The following is a 26,353-nucleotide window of genomic DNA, read 5'->3' on the forward strand; positions in this document are numbered from 1 at the left end:
ACAGATTCGAAATTCAAATGTAATATTTTTTTATAATTAAGTGTAACAGTATTTATGGCCAGACTAAGTATACAACTGCAGGTGTGCTATTTGATATTACTGCCATCTGACAAGATCAAGAGAAGACAGTATCTTGTACCTAGTAGTGATATTAAAACAATAAGACAAGATTTTATACACCTTAATAAAGATTCCGTTCCTCAAAAGAAAAAAAAAATGGAACCCTTATAGGACCACTTTGTTGGACGTCAAGAGTCAAGGCCCTTTTTGTCAGAAACGCATGGAGTTCATCAGAAATTCAGACATCAAGCTAAAATTCATATGTACATGAAATTCACATAATCCTCTTGGAGCTTTGAAAAAATCAAACTTCTAAGCCAAATATATCAAATGATATAGCCGTTTATGCTCGTAAGGAAATCAAATCGTTCAGGGAACTTCCTGTAAACTCAAGCATAACTTTCAGGACACTCATATTATAATTACCTACACGTTTGCATAGAACTCAAGGTACGCGAGTCCGACTTTGCAAAATAAGCAGTGATATTGCTATAGAAATGTTCGTATGTATTTCGCGAATCAAGACGTCACGCGAACTCTCATAAAGTTTTAAATGAAAACCCTTGGAGACCCTCTCTTTCCAAGAAAATAAGTGATTAAGTGTAACCAGATACACCTGTCTTATCGGAATATCGTGTAGCAAATGCCTAGTTATTCTCGAGTGTAGACGGACCGTATACGACCATATGCCCAATCTATTTAACTGAACGTTCTCTCTCTTTTAATTCTTCCAGCTTATCTTTATTTTGTATTGAATGGTTAATAAAAAAAAATAATAAATATAGGGGATATTTAAAAAATGTGTTACTATGCTATGTTGCCATTTGACAATAAAGAAAAACGAAAACTGGAAAAATAAATAAAAGCAGAATGTCGGACTTCTGACCTTTAACATTATCTGGGTAACATGATGCCCTACTAACCTATAAAAACTTCACTCCCAACGTGGATGTAAATCTCAACACCTAATGCAATTACTAACGTTGGAGTTTTACGACAGCTTAAATCCTATGTATTTTATCGAAGTTACGTAAGAATAATTGGTTTAATAATAATTTTTATAGGCGATTGTACAAATAATGAAAATTTATGTTACTATTACATTTTTTATGTCACGTCAAGACTAGCTGGGATATTCGTGCTGATTTAAAAGACTAAGTTATGCGTAACAGTTAATGAGAGAACCTAGAAAATGCGAAAGAAGAATTTGCTCATTATTTTCATAGCTTATGGCCGATCATATATATGATGTACAATTAAAACTAGAAAGGACCTCAGCATTTTAATTTTCAACATGCTTATATTTTTAAAACTCGGCGTCGCCACAGTACGGCAAAGGACACCTATTCAAATCCCGCCTCCTGATCGTGTTTTTTTTAATTTATCAAAGAGTTCCTTCAGTATATTTATATGTTCTCCTTATTATATTCGGCTTATTTAATTATTACAACATGTTGCGTTACTACTGTACGAATTATATAAATAACTAATTTGATACTTATTATTCTGTTCCTATCTTCGTAAAATTAGTCAACTATTGCTTATTAAGGTTGCACTTGCATGTATGTTTTTTTTTATTCTAAAAAGCGCCTCACATTCTGACGAATGTTGTACACACACATGTGATGGTGTGTGTTTGTGTACAAGTCCGCATTGTCCGTGATTTCCAACATTGATTCTACCGTCGGCTCGCGTTAACAGCTAAGTCAATTTATCGCGGGAATTGGTGGCCCAGTTATTCATTTTACGGTCGACTAAATTGGTAAAAGTTACAAAGGATATTATAACGAATTTATTGCGTACAAGTTGTTTACCGCTAATGCCAATAGCAATTAGCAATTCGAATTGTGGCAATCGATAGTAATATTTAAAATGTGTTAATAACTAGCATTTTGATACACTAATAATAAACACAAAAATGCTATGAAATTATTGAAATTGATCAAGACAAATTGTCAGAATAGTGGTTAAGGATAATAATAATAGTATATAAATAATATATTATATATGCAAAACATATTATTCCAGTCTTTGAACTGATGTATTTTTTTTATTTATAGTTTTAGTAAAAGTGGCATAAAAAAATTCATATAATTGTATAGGCTACTTCAATGCTTCTTCAATTATATGGAAATGTTTGACCTGCTTAAAAAAATTTTTTTTCTTGGTCTCAAATGACTAATTAACTGATCAAGTAAACAAATGATAACATGCGCATAGCCAGCACCAGAGTGGTGGTGGAGGGGTCACTTAACCAAATTCCCAGTCTATATAATTAAAAATAAGTATAGTGTTTTGTAAAACTGGATAGCAGCTTGAACCACCAGAGTGGTGGTGGAGGGGTCACTTAACCGAAATCCCAGTCTATATAATAAAAAATAAGTATAATGTTTTGTAAAACTGGATAGCGGCTAGAACAATTCGCATTATGTTTAGTTTCTCTTTTGCCTTAGCACAAGAAAGGTTCTAATGGAGAGAATAAAACATACCACAGGTGAAATCAAGGTGAACTGCTAGTATACAATATAAAACAAAACATGAAATTCATAACAAGAAGATAGATATCACACAATATCCACTTACTTGGTCTGTTATTGGTTTATCCAGAGAAGCACCTTCCAGATCTCCCATCCTAGTCTCTGTATCACTCTCAACTTCAAAAATAACCTTATAGAGATCTAATCCTTCCGGAACATTCGATTCTATATTCGCTTCGGGGCGTATAGTGAGTTCCTGGTTTATTAACTGACTGCGACTGATCCGAAGTGACCCTTGTAAAGACTCTGAAATAGCCTGCAATGTCAATGTAACAATAAAAATTAAGTATATCTCACAGATTATTAGTTTTGGATATTTGTCATACTTGAAATTGTTAATTAAATAAAAAATCTGCCAAGACTCAACTTCTGAACTCCTCAGTTTTAACTCAGCTTTAGCAAAAAATATGAATTGATATTTGATCCAAGTCCACTCATATAATGTTGATCAAATTTTGTACCATAGAGGTAGTTATTACAATTACCATACACAAGACTTTCAATGTTTCCACTTATTACAGTCATTTTTAATCAATCTTTTGTATACTTTATTCTCCCTTCCTAAATAAGTCCTTTAATATTGTTTATAGGATTGTAAGAATAATCCTAGACATAGGATGTAATCTAATCATATAGGTAACAGAAAGTGTTGTAATATTAAATAATTCCGTGTAGATATGTAACTACATACAAACAGTAAACATAATAAATATATACAAGTATAATTGTGTACACATAAGATATCACAGCAATTGCAAGCTGCACAGGTGCACAGAATTATTTACAATGCAAGTACTTACGTCGCTTAATATGTCCTCGAGATCACAACACACATTACTTGATAAAACAGGTGTAGGGCTCGGGGTACGCGACCGATCAGAAAAAAACTCAATTTCTACCGGGTCCAAAACCTCATTTGTGCGACGACCACTGAACTCCATCACTATTTGCTAAAACACCACATCAACTCATATTCAATTATGTCTACATTTTATAGAAAATATATATACACACGCAAATTATTGCTTATATAATCTTACCCATTGATATTTAGGTTCTCTTTCGAGAACAAGACATTTTAGCAATTAAATATTTTTAATAAAAAAAAGAAAACAATGCGATGGAAAATCGAATGCGGCAGCTATGTGTACTTATATTTACCAAAAAGAATGTTGTACGGCCGAAGCAAACAAAATGTCAAAAACGTCAAATCTATTAAGAACCAATTTACGCAATGAAAATTTTATCACAAATAAAATACAGAAATAAATAAATCACATATAAATTAATGCGACACCATCTATATCTGCTCATTTACACTTTGAGACATAAGTTTGAAATGTTTATTTCTAAATCTGCCTGTCTTCGATTGCATACATTGTTTATTTAAATGAGCAGGTAACATTTTTTTCAATAGTCCTTTCAATTAACATAATAATATTCATGTTTGTCCTTTTACCCTTGAATGAAATAAAGCGATCACGGAAGATACCTACTTATTCTAAACGAAATTACCATATTTTAGTTTTAGTTATTCTAAACGAAATTACCACATTTGTGGCCATCTTTTAATATTACGCATTGTATGGTAATAAACATATAGAAATATAATAACAACCATTGATTGTAAATGAATTCATTTAGCAGAGAAAAGCTAAATTCAAATTTGTAAGCGTCTGTAACTATCGCTACTCTATCTAGCTATCTGTCTCTTCGACATGCACCCACTGAACCTATTTAAATGAAATACTGAAAAGTTTATCCCAGGTCTATCTGTCATTTCTTTTGACTTCACAAGCAAGGCTGTTGGCGAAATGCTTAAATAATAATAATATAAAATTGCAAAAAAAAAGTACCATTAATCACTACAAAACTATCTGATTTATGATTTTTATATTCATTTGCATTTTTTATTATTACTTTTTGGGGATATCTCACATTCGCACGACTATGCATGATATTACCTAACTAGCTTTCCGCCCGCAGCTTCGCACGCGTGGAATTCGGTTTTATCGCGCGACATGATAAAGAGTAGCCTAGAGTCTTTCCCAAGGTCTAGACCTAAAACTGTATCTTCTAAAAAGCATGGTAGGTCCTTACAGTTCAGTAGTTCAAGTTCAGCTCCAACTTCGTACCAAATTTCATCAAAATAGCTTTAACAATAACGAACTTTCACACAAACTTTCATCCCCTATTTCAACCCCTTCTACCCTTTTTTTGTGATAAAAAGTATTCTATGTCCGAATATCAGTTCTATCTTCATACCAAATTTCATCAAAATCGCTTCAGTGGTTTAGGCGTGAAAGTGTAACAGACAGACAAAGTTATTTTCGCATTTATAATATTAGTAGGGAAGTAGGGATATACCTAATAGCTAAAAAAATGGCCAAATATTTCTTCCAGAGACGACAGCAAACATTCGTCAACAACAAGCAAGTGACCCGCTGTAAAATACAGTATACGCGTTTAATTTCGTTTTAATTTGCTTTTTTCATTTATTCCTTTAAAATAATAAATCTACCTATCTACTGATAATAGAGGACTAAAAAGTTTCCGAGTCAGATTGCAGATATTTTTTTATCTATGAATTTGTTGTCAAATGTGGCGTCTGCGTCCGTTTGAAAGTGTCAGTTTGTTTTGAATTGAAATTTGAAATTGAACTTTTAGTTTGGTGAAGTTTTTGGTTTACTTTTAAAAGTGGGTGAATAAACAAGAAAAGTTATGGAGACCTCTGATGTTGATAACGATCCTCAAAGAATATTAAAATCTCCTCCACCGCGGCGTCGTTCAACATTCTTTGAAAGGCGCGACTCTATAGGTGCGTCCCTTACAAATCTTATTTTAGTGTTTTGTTATCCCAATTTAATTTTTTTTGTCTATATTATTGATATAATCTTTTAAACATTTTTAGTGTCGCAGCCCCTATCAGAAAATTTACAAGATGAGGCTAAAAGCAACCCAGAAGAGGGTGATAGATGTAATCACGAACTAGTAAGGTATTAGTAATTATTGTATACAACTAAATTGTGTGTAACTTATTGTATGTGCTAATTGGATTGTAGGCGATTTAAAAATGTATATGTACTTTCAGGTATTATGAACTCTTAAAAGGAGAAAAGGAACAATGGCAAAAAGAGGTAAATCGCAGGAGGAATGAATATCATGACCTTAGACTGTAAGTATTGCAATATATGATATTGTGTCATAATGTTACCGATATTGGTAATATCTCCATAACAAGGCAAATAATTATTGATCTGTCTTACATAACTAATTTTTTTTAATTTTCAGACAATACCAAATGTCAGCAAAGGCTTCCAGTAGATCAAGGTTAAATTACTCAGTATTAAACAGTGAGGATATGGAATTTCTTAAAGCTAAAGTAAATATTTCTAAATTAGTGGAAAGCCAGCAAAAGCTGCAGAAATCAGTCAAATTAACTCAAGCGTTCTATAGAAAAGCACTAGAACTGGATGATGTTGTATTGAGGAGTTGTGAAGACAAAGTAAATCAAATCACAGATTATATTCTGGACAATAGTACCATTGACTCTGTATAGCTACTGTTTTTTTTGCTACATTGTAGTACAATTAATGAATGTATTTGATGATGTAAAAATTGTATTGTGCTAGAGTGACTAGTAATCTTTTGCTTACGAATATGTATGTTTATGAAACATTAAGATAAATCATGTCTTCAATACATTAAGATATTTAAAAGTAAATAAGCTAATAGTAATTGTAGGATTAGTTTGAATTAACATCAAAATATAATATAGGTTTTTAGTGTTTTGTAAATAAATAATATGTGCTTTGTATTATACAAGAAAAAAATAAATTATTATGCAAGGCAGAAATACATCCATAAAAACCTATGCCATATAAAAAACTGTGTTCTAATTGTTAATGTAAATAATGTAACGTATTAAATAAGATGTAAATAGCTGTTAACATGTATATATAAATAAACTAACATTATTTTTTATTTTTGAAAGTTTTACTAAGAAATGTTCATATTATGGCCAGCATTTAAATTTCAATTAGTATGAATGTTACCTAAAATTGAGTTAATAAGTCTATTTTGGTTTGGTTTGAAATTGCTAAGACTGTAGCTTTTCTATGGACAAAATCAAGTATTTAATTTTTAGTTTTATAGCATTGTAATGAATAGAAATAGAATAGAAAATATTTGAATTTGATTTGATAACTTTTCTATTCTTTCAAAATTTCTCAAAATTAAATATGTATGAATTCAGACCAACAGACCAACAGCATGAAATGGGAGGCTCATCATTTATCATATCTATTACTTGACATATTTTAAGCAATACCAGTGGTTTGATGAATATAATTATAAATAATTATTTAAAAGCTGCGACTTCTTCATCTTACCCAGAATGCCTTTGATTCAAAATTTTTGTTAGACTAGATAACTAATAATATAGACAGAAGTGTTGGTTTGTTTGAACGCGCTAATTTTGGAAATTACTGGTTCGGTTTCAGTGTTAGATAGTCCATTTTTAGAGAAAGACAACAAGAGGTATCTATGCCAAGAGCGAAACCGTGGAGCACAGCATTTCTGGGTGTAAATTATGCATAAAGGCAATAGTTTTCATTTAATTGATAACAATTTATTGAGATACTCGCAATTTCATTCATTTACAAAAACAATAATCATAATCATTATTATTCATAAAATGACAAAATAACATTTCATAGAAACAGATAGAAATGTGTAGTATGTAAAATATTTCATTCATGTACATAGTTTGTTTGTAAGAGCAACTGAGATTATTTTAGAGTAATTGGTTATCAATAAAGAGTAGGTACGTATTTTGTTTATGCCAGTTATTTACGATCAACTATGTTTAAACGGCTCATGATGTTATCGACATAATTAATTCGGCATTTGAACATTTAAAAAATGCATAGAAGTATGAACTTTGTTCATAAAATCACTAATAGTTAAAATAAGTTACAACAACTTAAAAATATTAAACTTAAAGAAGAAATCCTTTACATTAATACATATACACCTCATCAATTATAGTTCAAATGCACATTGCTTAAATTGAGTTTAAGAAATGGAATATATTATGTGTATATCATTCATTTTAATATTCTTTTTATCATTTTTCATTATCACATTTACATTTTTTCTGTTCTTCACTGTCTGGATTTGCACCAGTATAAACAAAATATTGTTAATAATGTTAGACAATGTGCATTTACTATTATCATTAATACAAAACTATAAAAATGCATTCATTTTAAAACAACATTTACCCTTGCATTCATATTTACATTGACAGAATTGCTTTTTTTTAATGTGTGATTACATAATTACTCTGTGTTATAAAATAAATTTATTAATAAAATTTCATTGTAAATATTAACACACAATTTTAAAATGAAAAGAACATCATCAGAATTTCATGTGAATTTTCCTGTTATTGTTACCAAAATGGTAACATTTTATCTCCAAGATGGTTATTCATATTTTTACTTCATAAAAACAACAAATAAAATATTAAAGTATAAAATAAAAAAAATCACACATTAACTTCTGCATAAAACCAGTAAGTTTTACTAATTATTTCGATATCAAATCTTAAGACTTGTGGCATAATGTTTGTAAATTGTTTCAAATAATCGAGGCACCGACATGGACCATTTATATTTACACAAATTATTATGTGCGGCATCATTTTATTTATACTTGTAGTACAAAAAGCAAATGCTTTTCCGTTTTAAAACAATAAACGACATAGGAACATAAAAATATAATTCAAATGTAGTACTATCAATCTCAGTCTAAGTACTCATTAATTCGCATTCACTTGTACCTTACTTTAAAAATAAAAAAGTTTTGCAAGGGACGGGTATTTCAACACACAAACACATATGGCAGTACTATTTCCATCTGGCAGCTGTATAACATGATATTCATATATCTACGGTTGTTCATAGTTATGCGAACAAAAAAATTATAATTTATAATACTCAAAGTACCTTATGACTAGTCATAACTTTGAATGAGAAACAATAGTAAACTCATCAAAATCCCATTTACAATGTGTGTAAGCCAGTAAGTCCTAATTTCCGGGCATCTCCATGTAAAAGTTCTTCAATAAACCCTTATTGGTGTACACACATTATAATTCTAAGCTGTACCTTCAAGACCTACTATCCAATTAACAACATGAGTGTACTTTAACCAGCAAACTTTAAATAATTCAGTCGACATAGAATCTGAGTGTAAAGGAACTTTCGGTCTATGTACATATAAAGGGGATTGGACTCAACTCAGTTGCTTCGTGTAGAAACTCCGTCGGGTTTGGAGTTTCTTCTCTTTGGCGTTTTTGTATTCGCGTCGGCAAGGGCTGTTCCTTAAGTCTAATATTGTGTTCACTTTGTCTACGATTTTCTTTGCGGTGTCATGATCGCATTCGAAGTCGTGCTTCTTGTAGACTGTTGTAGGTTGAAATGCACTGGTGTTGCCTGAAAATTAAATGTTTTGCAGATTTAAATTGTTTTCTCTATTATTTTCATGTATCAGACACGATATTCTGATGAGTATTTGTGGCAAATTAAACTATTATCTGTATACCAAATTTTGCAGCAGATTATGCAACAACCAACAAACATCCTCTAAATGAATGAGATTTAAGTTTTATTATAGTGCATAATATCTAAGAAAATGTTATGCAATAATGATAGGTATGTATTATATTTAAAATTTACTATCGATACATCTTTTTAAATTTTTAATAGCATTTAATGCAATTTTAAAGTTATTTTTTGTTCAAATATTTTGCCGTGAATAATTAATATAACACACCTGCACTATAGCGATCATTGAAAGCAGTATCATGACTAGGCGAGTATAAAATACGAAATGCAGTCTTGTTGCTTTTAGCTTCTAAAATCTGACACCATGCTACCGAGTTCATACTGTGTAAGAAGTATTTAGGTCGAGACTGAAAAGGAAAGAAGAATAATTATTAATAAAAATATAAAAGAATAATTATTTTTAAAATATAAAAAAAAAATATGACAGTATTCAAATCTATTAAGCAGGTTTGAGGTTTTTGAAATAGTGTATGTACTCCTTATTCATACCGTTGCCATGGATGAGAATTGGATGGGTTACTTTTTTGCGACTTGACAAAATATTTTTCATCAATGTAATATGTGCCTACTGCCTTGATCAAACAACAATTAACGCATGAGGCTATATTATTTAAAATATTGCTAAATTTGTACTCACCCAAAATGCATGCTTTTGTGTAACCAATGGGACCACTTCAATTTGATCCAATGTAATACCCAATTGAACTGGTGTGCTGGTTCTCATTTTGTGTAAAAGTTGTACCCTGTATAGCTTATCCTGAGGTGCATCCGTTATTGGAGTTCCGGACTGCAAGCCAAAGCCTTTGTTACCTATGATGATGATGAGATAAAAATACATGCTATTATAGTACTGTATTTTCAATGTGTTAGATACTATTTATAATACTATTAATTGTCGTAGTTAAACAAGTTTTTAGTGGATTATTGATAATAAGATTTGTATGTGTTCTTTTCATTAATAAATTTTTTGCAAGTACATAATAAATAATGTAGTGAGCATAGTCAGAATTTAATTAGACAATAAATATCTAGACTGAAGGTTAATTTAATTCAAGTAAAAAAATTCAAACAAATCATTTATTTGATATAAACATATATTCACTTGACATAATAGGTACTGAAGTGCACTTACCTTCCATTACAGAATCAATGACCTTATTAATTTCTGAAGTATCGCTACCCTCCGTGTGTTGTCTGGAAGAGTTCACATTACTCTGGCCAGACACAGCTGCTTTTGGAAAATAGCTAAAGGCATGTCCCATTTCAATATCTGGTATGGGATGTGTGTCTACTTTAATTTTAGTCTTAACATCAATGAGGCCGAGGCAAGTGAAGCCAAACTTTGAGCATGGTTCATTGTTATCCAGACATGGGAATGCCCAGTCGACTTCCCCATCGTCTTCTGCTATGCAAAGGCCGTAATCATGCACAGATCCTAGTGTGACTTCTGGATGTTCTATGCTGGAAGAGATATTTAAATAAATCAGTATTTTTGAATATATTGCTATTGAAAATTTATTGTTCCTTATATTTCATGTAACTAACATACCTCATTGCTTAGAATAAACTTTAAATTTTTATACATGTATATGAATAAATTCCTTCTATGTATTCAACAAAAAACTAAAAATATATTTTGAATATTAGACAGTATATCACTATAGTTACTACACCACTATACTTAAGTTCCTACCGATAGGCCATAGATGGTCTTAAATGCAAATATTAATTTGATATTAAGAGCATGTTAAGAAATACGTACCTGTACTTATAGCACGTGAAACCAATTAAGTCTTTGATCTTAGCACTGGCAATAACACAAACAATAACGGGGTAATTCTGATGTTTCTCTGGCAACATTGTCATAAAAATCTTAAAGGCTTTAGTGGGTAGTCCTAGCTGTGCTGTGCCATCAAACTTTGCATACTCCAGATACTGGCGATGGGGAAAATCTGGACATTTTTCTAATTGCTCTGTTAATAGGGACCTTTTCTTTTCTGGCTTTTTGATTTCCACTTTCTCAAAAGCTTCTGCAATTTGTTCATCTGTTAGTTGTGGGTATGGGCCTTCCCATTTTATAACTTTTATTTTTGCTGCCTTTTTTAAAGCTAATTCTTTTTTGTCCAACCACTGTGCTGTGTTTGACCTTTGCCTATTGAAATTAAAAAATAATAATAATTATATATACTTTATTGGATATTTCTTTAATTGACTTATATGATTTTAATGAGTAATGAGATATTTAGTATTTTTTTGTGAATTATATGGATATTTTCGCACACTTTTATAGTACTAACAGTCCGCTTCGGCTTCGCTTGTGGTACATTGAGGAATTTTTGAAATCGATCCAGTAGTTCCCGACATAAGCTCGTTCAAACAAACTGTTCAAATTTATTAATTTATTACTTATATTAATATAGATATTAAAATAGATAGACCCGCCTGTGTCCTGCAAATTCCTCGTGACGAAACCAACTTCCGTATAAAGCATCCTCATCACTATCTTCCATGTCTGGATAGGGATCAAACTGAGTCGCAATTTCTCGTTCTTCGTCCTCTTCCATAAAACTTTCTTTACCTCTGCTTGTACTTGGCTTACTAATAGCTCTTTCCTTGATGCGCTTTTTTTCTTCCATGGCTTTAGTCTGAAATATTTTTGAAAAATCTTCCCCTGCCATCACAATTTCACATAAACCGGTGTCGTCTGTAGCAATAAACGCATCTCTTATATTTTTTAGTAGCCAAGCTTTGTTGTCGTAAGTAGCCATGGTGTCGTTATCTTAAGATTTTCACTGTTGTTTGCTAGATTTAGGCTTTAATTATTTTTTTAGTTTACGGCTCACAAATTACAAATGAAACACATGTCAATATTTCAGTAGTAGACTTAAACAAAATATCCCGTACGCGGTACGTACGTTCTCGTATTATCTGTTTTTATGAATGGACTGTACTTACAGGTAACTATAAACGTAGTCTTTTGTAATAGTCTTTGGTGAAAAAATAAAAAGTACCTTCATAGAAAAAAAAATGCAAAACAGAATTCATAAGCCGATAAATTAAATTCCTTAATTTGAGTTAAATGTGAATTAATAATTATTTTATATAATTATGATAAGGAGAATATAGCGAACGCATCTTGTATACTTTTTTTTGACTTTTGGATGACATTGACATTGTCATTTGTTTAATGTTTCTATAGTAACCAGCGATTGATTGATCATCGTTGCAATCACCGGCTATGCGTTTGTTTCGTTTAAATCTCTTTGGATAATTTACTTGTAAGTTTTCAAAAACCTTTCGTTAACATGTCAAATGTCTTTAAATAAAAATTACAAGAAAAAGTTCTTAGCTACTTATTAGTAAATTCATACCATCATCATCAGCCCATATATGTTCCCACTGCTGGGACACAGGCCTCCTATGAGGGTTCAGGCCATAATCCACCACGCTGGCCAAATGCGGGTTGGCAGATGTCAAATCCATCAAATATTGTATATATTTATCTAGCTAACACTTAACAAATGATATTACAAAATCTTATTGTAAAACCTTTGAGAACCATTCTAACCATCTGTGAAAACAGAGTGAATCGGAAAATTGACAGTAGTTTATAATTTATCTCGAACAGAGACAATTGCCTCTGTTTTGAAGGACTGTTTTATTTTAATATGTAGTGATAAAACTATTAATTAAACACATTATTCTTTATCAATTTATTAAAAAGGAAACAATCAAGCACCAGAATCGTTAACAATATGCTATATAGTTATACGATACTATAGTTGCCAAGTGACAACATGCAGCGACGCAGATCTTGGACACAATCATAATAAGACTGATAAGGAGGCGCCAGTGTAGTATCATATAATTTTAACACTTCAACTAATTTTTTCATTGCTTGTCCATATTTTCCCTCTTCCATAGCAGCACGGCCTAGCTTGTACATCACCTCTGTATCCTGTGAAGAATAAATACAAAAATGCAGATTTATTACTGTCATAAGAGTTTCCCATAAGAACTAGCCAATTAAACTATACACTTAATTTTCTTGCTATAACTTTATTTAAATAACAAATTTCAATTTTATAATTAGAAGACAATGTATTGAAATAAAAATTTTATTCTTATATATATTGCAGGAGAAGTGTTTAACTTGGTTATAAGTCAACATGGCTGATGAAGAAGGTGAGGTTTTAATTTCTCTATATATTTCCAACCAAGTCCTCTAAGAAATAATTGTTTATCATTTATCTTTTTATAACATTGCATTTTTTGTTAACGTTCAGTGGCTGAAGAAGAAGAAGTTGTAGATACAGGTGGTGCTGAGAGTGAAACTGCTGTCAGTCCGATTGAAACACAAAAACCACTCGCTCCACCCAAATATGAAGTTAGACCTGGACTTGGTGAGAAGTAAGTCTAGTGAGCCATAAATTTTCTCTTAATTTCTACGTCGCCAGAGAGGTGGTCAGGTTTTGGTAACTGGTAATTCTCGGATTTATAATAAAGTAGCTGCGCCCCACAGTTTCACCCGCATAAGCCCTTATCCCGTAGGAATATTGGGATAAAAAGTAGCCTTTATGTTATTCCAGTTGTCCAGCTATCTACATACCAAATTTCATTGCAATTGGTTATGTAGTTTTTGCCTGAAAGAGCAACAAACACACACACATCCTTACAAACTTTCGCATTTATATTATTAGTAGAATTGTATTTAACATTATTTGCACATTGAGTTAAAGGAAAGTAATAAAGGTAATATTGAATTTTTCAATAGGTTTCAAGCACAAAACGTAAGGGACATCATTATGTCTACTATGCAAGAACAGCTAATGGGGAGGCAGTATCGCGCCGACCAAGCTCCGCGGTGGGCTAAGGTTATTGCAAACGCAGTACGACAACGTGTTCAGGATCTTGATATGAAAAGGTATTGCATTGTATTGTTTTCTCATATAAGTATAAAATAATTAAAGATTGTCCATATTTTCTGTAATATGTATCTTATTCAATAAGATGAGATAAATGTAACCTATCTTAATGATTACAAAAGAGTAGTCATTAGGATAGGTTACATTTAGTATATGCTTTTACACTTTAATCGAAAACATAGAAAGCAGAAAACAGAACTATTAGAGTAAAATATAGTTTATGAATATGTTATATTTTCATTGACAGTGGTTCTCTCTTATGTATGTCTATAAACAGTCTATGTTTAAAATTAACTTTCAGGTACAAAATAGTGGTACAATCTACAATAATAGAAATGAAAGGTGCTGGTGTGAAGTGTGGTCAAAGATGTATCTGGGACCCAGAGACGGACGATTATGCAGATGAATTGTATAGAAATGATACATTGTTCTGCTATACTATTGTCTATGGTGTATATTTGTATTAGATCTGTATGAAACTATTGAAAACTTTTACGTAGAAGCTGGTAACATTGGACTGATCTAGTGATCTGCCATTACAAAGCACAGCTTTAAATACTGGTTCTATGATACAGAGGTTAACATACGAAATTTACATACAGTTTCTGAATTCAAGTGGTAAATATACGGCGCAAAAACATAAAATTTCATTCGTCAATGAACTTTAAAAAACGGCTGGTTCGACTTTTCTACTTTTTAATAATGTTTTTCGTAGTCATTTGAATAAGGATTTTGGATAATAAAGATTTGTCTACCGCATTGATCTGATGTAAACTTAAAATAAATTAGGGGTCAAATCTTTTGACTGACAGTTTGTTGGCTAAGTATATTATATACATAAAAATGTATGTTACGAGGTAATGAAATAATGTGTGTGCCTTAAATTTATCTTCATAAAATGTTTACTTAAATTAAATTATTTTAAGTTATTTAAGTGTCTTTGTTTTACAATATCTTTATTTTTTTAGAGATAGTGTTAGAATTAAGGCGTTTGTTTTAAAAGTATCTTTGTGTTTTTTGTACACAAAATATAAGCTGAATGTACAATTTTAAGTGTATGAATTTTGAACATAGACTAATGAACTAGGAATAAAATTGTTTTCACAGTTATTTGTTATATTATTATTAAATTCTGCATACGCTAATGTCAAGACCACGATATAGATAAAAAAATTTCGCGGAAATTTATTTTATGCGAATGTTTGAACAAATGCTTACAACATTTCATACTTATTAAGTCACAGTCGCCAATATTTGTCTTACAATATTCGTTTATTTTTCACGATGTATAATGTCTGAAATCCTTATGTGACTATCAATTAGCTCTATGAAAATTGATGTTAATAAAAATACCAGCGTGTTTCTTTTCCGTACGAACATTGGATAAATCTTAGAGTTATCATTCTCCATAACAGTTTTTGTGGAAAATCGGATAGTCTGGACAACGAAAATGTAAATATTTTTGTTAAAAAATATATTTTTTAAATAATTTATCTGGTTCGTGATTAAATTGACGAATAAAGTAATTGCTACAAATATACATTAAAATCGAATTGCAAAATTAATAAAACCACTTTAATGCAATCCAACAAAGCAAATTATATATAAAAAGGAATCCTATTATATTTTTAGAAATAAGATTAATTGTTCATCGCAGCTTACACTCATGTTTGACCTTTTCTATAATCAAAGAAGCGTTCACAATTCATACTGTTTCGTAACCATAGGAACTCGAATATACTTACCTGGAGTGACTTTAGCCCCTTCAGAATGTTCGTATACTGTTGGCACAGACCACATTTCACCATGAACTCCGTGCAGTCGTGTGCTACGGGTATTACGTTGGAGCACGGCTGGTCTGAATCGCATCTGAAAATTGTTGCTCTTTTAATTTGTGGAGTTAAAAAGCGCGGGAAACAATGGGTGATTAGGAATTTTGTTTTGTATAAAATTGAAATCTAAAATGTTTTTAAGATGTGTGTAAGTGTATTTATGAGTATGTTCATCTATCATGCTTTGTTCCTTATATTTATTGAAAATACTAATTATATAAATAGAATTAATAGAAAATTTTTATTTAGCTTCTCCACTTAAGAAATAATGTATTGTTAACTATGACAAACACATAACAAAAAATGTATTTCCTTAGATAAAAAATATTCTTATTACTTGAATCTCATATAGTTTTCAGTCATCTTTTCATATAGTGGCCAATCCTGTTCACAGGGAAGGCACTTGCAGTCAAACCAGTATTGGTCCTTTAGTTGCGCCTGTCTCTTGTCTTTGGGCATTGTGGTGAAAATAGGGCCATAGTTCTCGGCTACTTCTTCTCCCTTTCTTATATTTTTCACCGCTCGAACGACGATGTATGGTCCACAAAAGTATCTACAATCGATAGCATATAGATAATGAAAACAAATTGAATTGTTTATATTCTAATGCGATATTTTGCAAGTTACATTTTGCAAACTAATTCTTACTATTACCCTCTTACCTCACTACACCAGGGTCGCAGGAGTGATTAAATAGAGCGAGCGTTGGGAATACAGCGCCAGCAATGAAGACCGAAACTCCATTGTGTTTTATTATATTTTGTTCAAGTCTTGGCTTTGGGCATTGCAGCTCAAATACTTCATGAGCATTAAATTGAAGTACTTGGAGGTTTTTTAACAACAACCCACCGAATAATTCTAGATCCTCTAAGTGTTTGTTCGATATCGACATGGATTTGATTTCGTCAATTTCAATGGGCTTATCTCTAGGTTTATCGTCAAAGTATCCGCTCAATTCCAGCAACTTAACTAGGAATACCGCCATTTGGCTTCTGTGTAAGAAATCTTGCTTTGTCCGTTTGTCTTCATGCGAAACCAATTTGAGAATATTTTTGTAATCGCTAGTTTTATACGGTAAGGGAGGTGGCGCATCTGAGTTCTTGTTTATTTCTTGGAAATATTCTTTTGTGTTTTGAGTTATCATGCGCAGAGCTATGTGACAAGTCACTGAACAACCAGACTTCCAAAGTAATGGTAATATATGACACTCGTAGCTGTGATACGATTTCAATGCTGTTTCTTTACACTTATCGCTACAGAAAACGACGTTTGGACACGTTGGACACGCTAATGGTATAGGACATCTGAAAAAGTTATTAAATTTTAATGGAAAATATTATAATGTGTTTTTCATTTAGTTCTATTTTGTGTTTACTTACTTAATGAAGCAGTTTTGACAATGTGTTGCAGAATATTCTCCCAAAAGGACTCCGCTGTGTGGTTTCTCGATCAAAATTGTTTCTCCAGCGTGAATGTCTCTTGCTGCTGTCGCATATCTTCCTCTAATTTCATCAAAATCTATTTGGATAGCTTCGGATGCGGCAGGATAGTTTGAATTGTGTTTCCCTGGGAGTTTTGGTTTAGGTGGCGTTTTAGTTACTGGTTCAGGGTCTTTAGGATGACCAGCTAAGACTTGACCCTTGTTCAATACTTCTAGCATAAGTTTAGCATCAGTTCTCAGCTTTTGCCTCTTTTCCTTGTCCAAAGTGTTAGCTTCATCAAGAGCTAAAATAGTGTCTCTGAAATAAAAAGAATTTATAGAATGGCATCTGAAATTTTGATTTCATAATTTATTTTATATAAGTGTAATCGATACATGTTTAAGTTGGTTTGATTTTTCGTTCAACGTATAATACTTACTGGAAAGCCTTAATGCTTTCTTGATTTCTTTTAAGAACGAGCAGACACCTTGCTCTACGTTCGTAAACTTTGTACCGTAGATGCCGTGGATAGCCCAAAGCGATACACCGTTTTATGTCATCCAAGGACTCTTCATATCGTTCCAAATGATTAAGTGCCGCCGATCGGTTCGCGAACACAATGGACAATTCTTCGGCTGTCATAATATAAAATTAATGGTACGGTATGGTAAATTATTTATAGGTAAATTGTTAGAACTTATTCTGTGTGGGTCTTATTCGCCCAGCAGGGATTAAAGGTTTTATTGAATAATATGGCAATTGTTGTTAATAACAGTACTAAATAGCTTTAAGGCATTCAATGAAAGTTTCTAAATAAATCATATAATGATGGTACACAGTTTATTCCATTACAGTTAACAGTTTGATGCTCATAATATTAACTATATCGATTCCTACATAATACCAACATGAATATTGCAACTTAACCTACAGAGTACCGTAAAATGAGATGATTCTTTAACTAAGACTTACTTTCTTTTTGTGGCATATATAACATGCTAATGCTGTACAAACGCATGGCTTTAACCCAATCGCCTTTTTGCACAGCTTTGTTGCCTTCATTTTTCAGGTTTCGTGCTTTCTCTAAATCCTTTTTCACGGGGAACTGTCCGCCACTTTTACACTTTTCCACTTCAGCGGCAAGGTCGAAGGATTTTACGATGGGTAAACTAGATAAATAGGATACCCGTTTTGGGTTTGTTTCGAAATTTGCGAAATTATTTTTTGTCACGTCGTCTAGAGCGTTGCTAATGCTCTCATGAAAATTTTTAAAGAACCCTTCATCTTCCCCGGCCATGTTGTTGCCTGAATTTACTGTTCCTTTTGGCACTTATTTATATTTGGATAATGCTTAGTGCATTATCCAAATATAATATTTTAGGTTAAACTCAGTGGGTTAGTGAAAGCCGGTGTAACGCGGTGGCGACTGATTCTATTTTTATTTTTGGCCCGCACATCTGATCTGTTCAGTCCGATGTTTTGAACTACACTTTCATTGTCTATTAATGTTTTGTAATATTGTACGTGTATATTCCTAAATATACCATCCACATATATATTATGTTTAATTGCCTTAAATACATTCAAGAAACTTCTAAAGTATTCTTTGAACATTACAAGTATGCTGTAAATAACTATTGAAACGGTATTATAAAAAAAACCAGTTAAATAATGTTCATAAATTTACCTTTCGAAAATAAACTATATAGGTACATTAGCAGATACCTACTAGCATTCTTTCCTAGAATATCACTAAAATGATTCTTCTAACAATAATTGCGCATCATAATGTCCATAATGGTAGCTTATTAATGCTGTGAGATCGTGGAAAAATTCTAAAGCAGTATTTTTCTGAGAATTCAGTATCCGAAGAACTTATGTACACAGACAGAATAATGAGGAAATGTGCTGAGGTCATCTAGATTCTTTACTTCTTTATTATTATGATCATAATAAATAAAAAGAGATTTGTACAAGTAGTTCAAAGGCTTAGTCAACAGTGAATTCATAATTTAAGGCTATACGTGCATGCAGTGCTTTAAATTGGATGTTTTAATTATCTGAGAATTGTACATTCTGATTTTGAAAAAGCCAGGAAAGGAAATCATCGTGTTGATTTGATGATAGTTAAAAAAAATGTGAGATCGAAATCTTTTTCGTTACACTGTATGATGATGTGTCTTTACATAAATCTTTCGAAATATTCAATTTCGAATCGTTCGGATTTACCAATTTCATTTTGAAAATTTTGTGTGTCTATTTAACACCTCTAAATGATATGAGTAAGGCAAATCAAGGATTACCGGGTTAGCAATTTTTTTAATATATAAGGCAAATATAAATATAGTACTTTTTTTTTTAAATGAAAATATATAAACTTAAACAGTAGGTGAACATTGTATGTATATTAAAAAAAAAACATGTTTTTACCGCTGTTATTATACTAATTACGTTATTATGGTTCAATGACCAACAGTATATTGTATTTAAGATTCGGTCAGGCGTAATATTTGTAAACAAGAGGTGGATGTTATGTAGGTATATTGTATCCATATTTTTTATTCCATTGGAGTCACCTCAAGATTACGTAGAATTTGTGAAGGTCAAAACCATTCATCCGTGGATCCCATACGTCACAAGATTAGGGTTGTCACATGTATGAAACAATTTTTTATGGATTGTTTGTCCATCTATGACCACTATGATTAACGCAGTCAGCCTGCATTTTCCTATTTTTTATCAATAACTAGCGGTCCACCCCGGCTTCGCCCGTGGTACATATATAGCCTAGCCTTCCTCAATGAATGGGCTATCTTACACTGAAAGAATTTTTCAAATCGGACCAGTAGTTCCTGAGATTAGTGCGTTCAAACAAACTCTTCAGCTTTATAACATTAGTGTAGATAAACACATAAAGTAGGTAAAATAGCAAAGCAGAATTAATGTAATGCCCTTTTGCTCGCAATTATCACATTTGCTGAGGCTCTTCCTCTGCAAATGTTCATGGGGCAGCGGTGATCGCTTACCATCAGATGAAGTTAATCAGCCGTAATATACCTACTTACAAATAAAAAATTGTACAATTTAAACGCCTCAACTCCCTGCCCTAATGATTCTATATCTACCCACAGAACAAAAAACCTCACACAAAATGATGGGGGTAATGGACTTGGGATTTGCTATTGCAAATTTTTTACGTTGGTCGTTCTAGAAATTTCGTCGACTTGGTATTTTCAAATAGCTTGATATAACATTGCAAGCCATTTGTTTTATAAATTAAAGTAGGTACGTTAAGGAAAAATATTCAGTTTCAAACTGTTAAAAAAATTTAAAAAATGTATATATAATTTTGAATCGCTACATAGTATAAAACAAAGTCGCTTTCTCCGTCCCTATGTATGCTTAAATCTTTAAATGTACGCTACGGATTTTATGAGTTTTTTAAATAGAAAGAGTGATTCAAGAAGAAAAGCTAGTACATGATATAAAAATATTATAAATGTTTTCTATATCTTACGTTTTTTTGGTACTCAATACATTTAATTATCATATATTCGATAAAATATGGCTTTTTCCTATAGTGTAGGACTCTTTCTCTTCTGAGAATAGAACAATAATGAATTTGAAAAAAACTTAAAAGCATACTTAAGAAACAATCAACTAAATTGTCTCATTTGCTCTACCCGAAGTGAAAGTTATTTAATCCTGGCGATCCCTATTAGGATAAGATCGCATTAAATTATTGTATTGCCACCGATCGTTGATAAATATACAATGTTTAAATTAGATGTGTCTGTTTAAAGTCACTTTGAGTCTACAGGAGACATACATATTATTACAACAAACATACAGGTGAAACTTATAAAATCGTGTTTAAAATTACTTATAGGAAACATTAATGAAAAGCCTGTGAGCAAACTTTTATATTTGAAAGCGGCAAATGCAATTCAAGCGATGGCTACCTACTTTAAAAGAAGAATACAATCAAATCTTTTTCTTTTATAATGTTTACCGAGACAAATATTTAATACAGTAGTTCATTACACATAACGTCGTCATTAACGTAATGATATGTGATACAGACGATCGATCAATGTAACGTCATAATGATTAAGTGTTATGTAACGTAGGTGTTATAAATTATAACTCCAGTGATATTCAGACCATGAATAAACGTGATATCATATCGGGTTTCCAATTTTCTCAATAACTTCCCGGTTATCCACACTTCGATATCATTCTATGACTTTCTTTATTACTAGTATAGTATAGTATAGTATAGTATAGTATAGTATAGTAGCGAAGCGCCTAGCAAATTTTACAATGAAGCGCTATTTCATTTTTTAATTTAAACTGCCGTTTAAAGTGCGGGGAGGTTAGTTTAATTGACTTCAATAACGTCAATCACCGTTGTACTATGGTATACTTACAAACTATATTGTGTAAATATGTTTGTTTGTTTGTTTGTTCTACTTTCACATAGAAGGTTCGCAACCATCTAGAGTAAATACGTGGAGATGCCTAGGGCTGGATCGACACTATTTAATTTGAAACTAATTAAAATGTTTTTGATCACGATTTTATACAATGGTAATTAATTATGATACTAATTATTATAAAATTTAATAATACTACTCACTACGGCTTTTCCCTGGTAGTCACAGGAAAAATTAGACAGCCCCAGGATTTACCCCCATAGTTCCCACGTTCTCGTATAATTTCTAGCATAATACAAATCCTATGTACTTTATAGGGTCTTAAACTATTTCTGAACAAAATTTCATATAAATCGGTTCAGTGGTTCAATCGAGGCAAATAGGCAGACAGAGACGTCCAGCGTTATTTCCGCATTCACTGTTACTATTGACTACATACTATATATATATTATGATAATATAAAGCTGAAGAGTTTTGTTTGTTTTTTTTATCGATTTCGAAAATTTTATCAATCTTCTTCATTCAACGTGAATCCTGAGTGCTATTATATACTATGATCCACAAACGAAGCCGGACCGTCTGTTATAATACTAGTAGGGATAACAAATCGTATGTTCCACGAATACGTACGGAATAGAAATCCACTATTAGAGAGGTTATTCCAGTGCGAGAAAGTGATGGCGCTAGACGTCCTGTATAGTTTTGTCTTTCTCCCACACTGGCATTAGTACTGCTTTAAGACGTCACCCCCCATATCATATACAGATGCTATTATGCATTATATAATTGTTTATATAGCACGGCGTTCTACGTGGAAGTATTGTACAATGCGTTTCCCATCGTCGTTTATGCGCCTGAGTTGTGTGACAATTACTCTATTAGCGCGGCGTATGCTGACTGAGGATTAGCGCCATATAAATAATAATTGATTGATTTGTAAATTGTTTGTTCCTAGATTTATACTTAATAAAAGTTTTATTACTTGTAGTGAGGGCAAACTGCTTTCCTATATATAAGTATAGTTATTTGGATAAGTGGCAATTATCAAAATATTGATATCTAAGCTAATGCCTTTTTTAATTGTACAGAATATGGCTTTCAGAACGCGGCTTACCCGGGTTATTGAAGGAAAAGATAGACAATTCCGTCGTCTTCACCGAATTTCTGGCATAAAAAACCTCTAACCTTTTTCGAGTCTCAAACTATCACAGTACCAACTTTCATTCAAATCAGGTCAATGTTGTCAAGGTTAAGTTCCATTTATATTAGAAGAGATAGTAGAATAGTAGAGATAAAAACATAGGCTTTAATATTATATTATTCGTAGTATGTTGTTTGCTGACGTTATTTAATGTCCATAGTTAGGTAGAACATTTGATGCATGAAATAATGAAATCGCATGGTAATAATTGTTCTATTTTCTTGTATGTATCTACGTTATTGTTACATGCAAATTATTTTTTCATTTTTATGTAGTAGGTACTCGAGTTGCGCGGCGTATACATAAATGATATAAATTTTTCTCGGCTACCCGGATATGAAGTAAAATTAAATTTAGCTTAACTCTATAACGTGACTTGTATAACAACATCAAAGTGTATTGTTTGTTTTATTTTCTTATTTATGCGGATGGTACAAGGATGCAGCGAAATGCCATTTTAATTAAAATGATAAATTTATTGTGCGTTTATGATATTAAACAAATATCGTTATTTATATCCGGTTTATTAGGTTTACGAAGGTTAGCAAGGTATCAATGCATCATACAAAAAGTTTATAGAAATTAAAAAGAGTTTAATAATAATAAAGTAAACTTTTGTATTTAATGACACCTCCGTAATTAATCATAAAGTTGATATATGTTTTTTAGATATGAATTCTCTTGATTTTTTATGGTTTGGAGTTTTTTTCTAAAACTTTTCTTTCATAAGATCCACACATCAAAAGAAGGATTAAGCGAAATCAGTCCTACTGTTCACGCGCAATAATACGCGCAATAAATAAGAAACAAAGGGGAATTGCAATTAAACTAACTAACTGACTAGTTAGCTAGTTTATTGCTTTAGAAATATTTTATTTTTAGACTTTACGACTTAAGAATAATCAAAAAATTGTTAATTAAATAATTCAGTACGGTTTTTTTATATTAAAAGATCTTTTAAATATAATATTTATAATAGCCGACTAAGATACTGCATTTTTTCATTTAACAAGGATAGTGGCATTATCAAGCCACTACCGCAACCTTATTACAATTATTTTAATAGTCACAAATCTGTGTCATTTGGTCAGGGATCTGTCCTACACTTCCGCAGTCAACTACACCCGAGAAGGCTTTATGAATCACGCAATTATAGAAGCTTATTATCATATCTCTGTTGTTCTGACGGAAGATGTCCTATACAAATATTTCCTTAGTACAAAGGTCTCGAACGTAAATACATCATGACAATTATAATTTCATATAATCGAGTGTAATGTCCGTTTATCTGACAATTAAACGCGATAAACAATGTCATAAGCAAGGTGAGGATGTTTGTAGTCGTTGCGCGTTTTGCTAAGTGCCTGTTTTATGAGGGACGTGGTGCATTTTTATTTATGATATCTACTTCCGACTATGGTTCGGCTATATTTAAATAAGTATGTATATGTAACAAAACTGTTCCACTACAATATTTTTAATATTACACGAGTCAACGAAAATATATTTTCGTATAAGTCTAACTCACTTGTTGGGAAAATATACAGTGTATATCAAATTATATCATCAAAAATGAATCGGAAATCTAATTTTGTTTATATTTTTGGCAAGGTAATGTAAATACTTTTCACAAAAGCAAGGGTCATAATATAGAAAAGCCGAGTGCCAATAATTTGTTAAGGAAAAATTTCATAATGAGGAAGGATTTAGCGAACCTGTCAATGACAATATGTGACGTTCAATTGAATATTAAATTAGGAATATCAATGGAGGAAAAATTAATAACCTTGTACATGTCTTTAATAATGCATTTTATTTTTTTGACTTGTATAGATGTTGAGTAAAAATAAATTTATATTTAAGGATACCCTGTGCAATTGTGCCCTTTTTAAGAGTTCGATAGGATATGTTTTACTTAGGATACGATAGGATATGTAATTGAGAAGACTAGAAGATAACTGATAGTACATGTAAACGTAGTAATTATATAAATATAGTAAATATATAAAATACGAGAAAATCAAGTAAATTGAGCAGACTTTCCTCGGCTAAGATGCAGTAGGTATCAGAAACTTCTAGAAAATTTAAATTTTTAAATAAAATTTTACATCTTCACATTGCATCTGTTCGTCGTTTATAAAATTTGTAACTACATCTTCATTTAAAAAGAAATAAAGCTTGATGCTGACTTATTTTTGTTAATAAACACATTTTCACGATGCGACGTAAAGATTTTTTATTTGACAATGATGTTTGTTTATGATTATAATAATACTGTCGTGTTAATATTCATTACATTTCCTTATGTCTTTGCTAAGATTCCTTCCTTCCACTAGTCAATGTGATGTTGTTGTATTGCTATTTTTCGTATGAAGATGATGATAGTGGGTACTTCTCTACTATCCTTAGTATTCTATCCTTACTTTGTATACTATATTCCTAACTGTATATTATGGTTATATACGACTAGCTGTTCACGTTATTACTGTGAATGAATTTGTAAAATCAGCCCCGCAGTTTTTGCGAGAAAACGTTATAAATATAAAAAATATGAAAACATTATATTCGTGTAGATAATATTATAAATTAGCAAGTATGTTTGACATGACATGTGACAGATGGATAGAATGTCTGTATCGGCTAGAATATATGCTGATTTTTACAACGATTAAGCATCTGTTTCCCATGGGAAGTTCCTTTGACACACAGATAATATAATCCGTGGGTGTAAAAGAATTAAGTAGCTAATATAAACGACTCCTACTAATAAACTATTACCTAACATAACCTAATAAACTTACTACATAAGTACTGCTATGTCTTTAGACTAATTTACAAATGCAGATTTTATTAAACTTAATTTTAGATTAATATACTCGTAGCTATGTAACACTGAAAATTATATGTATCACAAAAAGATTAAATAAATTTTCACACTTAAATAATACAAAGCCGCTATAAAAATCAGTCTATATTTATGGTCCATATCTGCGGACCTTGGATGACGCAGAAGAAATATTTGCAACAGCGATAAGAAGTTAAATGATGCCGCCTGCTTATCTATATATACTGAATTATATAGCTATTTTGCTATCTTCATCCCCTGGGCATTGCATAATTAGCGATGATGTTAAAATAATGTTTTCTTTATGATAATGTCTACCGTATAATCTATGGCAAGTGCTATCTATGTGCACACGTCTTTTTCGTTATTATATCGTAGTTACAATATTTTGATTAATTATTAATTATTAGATTAGATAGAATGTTGTTCAAACGAATGTTGTGCATATAATATATAATATATA

The 26,353-nt window shown here is 31.5% G+C and overlaps 5 protein-coding genes across 7 annotated transcripts in view; 2 read left to right on the top strand and 3 right to left on the bottom strand.

Annotated features, from left to right (window-relative positions):
* Nucleotides 1–3,778, bottom strand: part of LOC119829949 (rab GTPase-activating protein 1-like) — a 27,299-nt gene extending 23,521 nt beyond the window's left edge. For 2 of the 3 annotated variants that reach the window (XM_038352693.1, XM_038352694.1), the window contains exons 1-3: nt 3,638–3,778; nt 3,398–3,547; nt 2,644–2,853 (exon numbers count right to left, since the gene is read on the bottom strand). In XM_038352693.1, the coding sequence (XP_038208621.1) occupies nt 2,644–2,853; nt 3,398–3,538 (351 nt within the window). In that variant the 5' untranslated portion in view covers nt 3,539–3,547; nt 3,638–3,778. Of the gene's footprint in view, nt 1–2,643; nt 2,854–3,397; nt 3,548–3,637 lie in introns of those variants that run through there. The other variant, XM_038352695.1, reaches the window with a different exon arrangement.
* Nucleotides 3,779–5,237: 1,459 nt separating this feature from the next.
* Nucleotides 5,238–6,215, top strand: LOC119830146. Its single transcript, XM_038353041.1, has 4 exons — nt 5,238–5,415; nt 5,509–5,593; nt 5,689–5,772; nt 5,889–6,215. Exons 1-4 carry the CDS (start codon nt 5,319–5,321, stop codon nt 6,154–6,156), a joined length of 534 nt encoding a protein of 177 aa, XP_038208969.1. The 5' UTR covers nt 5,238–5,318; the 3' UTR covers nt 6,157–6,215.
* A 984-nt stretch (nt 6,216–7,199) lies between these two features.
* On the bottom strand, nt 7,200–12,162 carry LOC119830378 (stress-activated map kinase-interacting protein 1). Its single transcript, XM_038353376.1, has 6 exons — nt 11,672–12,162; nt 10,992–11,381; nt 10,362–10,690; nt 9,867–10,039; nt 9,438–9,576; nt 7,200–9,097 (listed from the first exon to the last, which is right to left on the bottom strand). Exons 1-6 carry the CDS (start codon nt 11,995–11,997, stop codon nt 8,898–8,900), a joined length of 1,557 nt encoding a protein of 518 aa, XP_038209304.1. The 5' UTR covers nt 11,998–12,162; the 3' UTR covers nt 7,200–8,897.
* A 248-nt stretch (nt 12,163–12,410) lies between these two features.
* LOC119830351 (dynein light chain Tctex-type protein 2B-like) lies at nt 12,411–15,264 on the top strand. Its single transcript, XM_038353332.1, has 5 exons — nt 12,411–12,507; nt 13,369–13,414; nt 13,516–13,639; nt 14,004–14,153; nt 14,456–15,264. The coding sequence occupies exons 2-5, from the start codon at nt 13,399–13,401 to the stop codon at nt 14,619–14,621; spliced, it is 456 nt and encodes a 151-aa protein (XP_038209260.1). The 5' UTR covers nt 12,411–12,507; nt 13,369–13,398; the 3' UTR covers nt 14,622–15,264.
* Nucleotides 12,956–18,752, bottom strand: LOC119830349 (SET and MYND domain-containing protein 4). Its single transcript, XM_038353330.1, has 7 exons — nt 18,380–18,752; nt 17,847–18,042; nt 17,366–17,725; nt 16,649–17,290; nt 16,324–16,539; nt 15,900–16,023; nt 12,956–13,187 (listed from the first exon to the last, which is right to left on the bottom strand). The coding sequence occupies exons 1-7, from the start codon at nt 18,702–18,704 to the stop codon at nt 12,996–12,998; spliced, it is 2,055 nt and encodes a 684-aa protein (XP_038209258.1). The 5' UTR covers nt 18,705–18,752; the 3' UTR covers nt 12,956–12,995.
* Between the last annotated feature and the right edge of the window lie 7,601 nt (nt 18,753–26,353).

The sequence above is a fragment of the Zerene cesonia genome, chromosome 11 (assembly GCF_012273895.1).
Source record: "Zerene cesonia ecotype Mississippi chromosome 11, Zerene_cesonia_1.1, whole genome shotgun sequence".
NCBI classification, from domain to species: Eukaryota; Metazoa; Arthropoda; class Insecta; order Lepidoptera; family Pieridae; genus Zerene; species Zerene cesonia.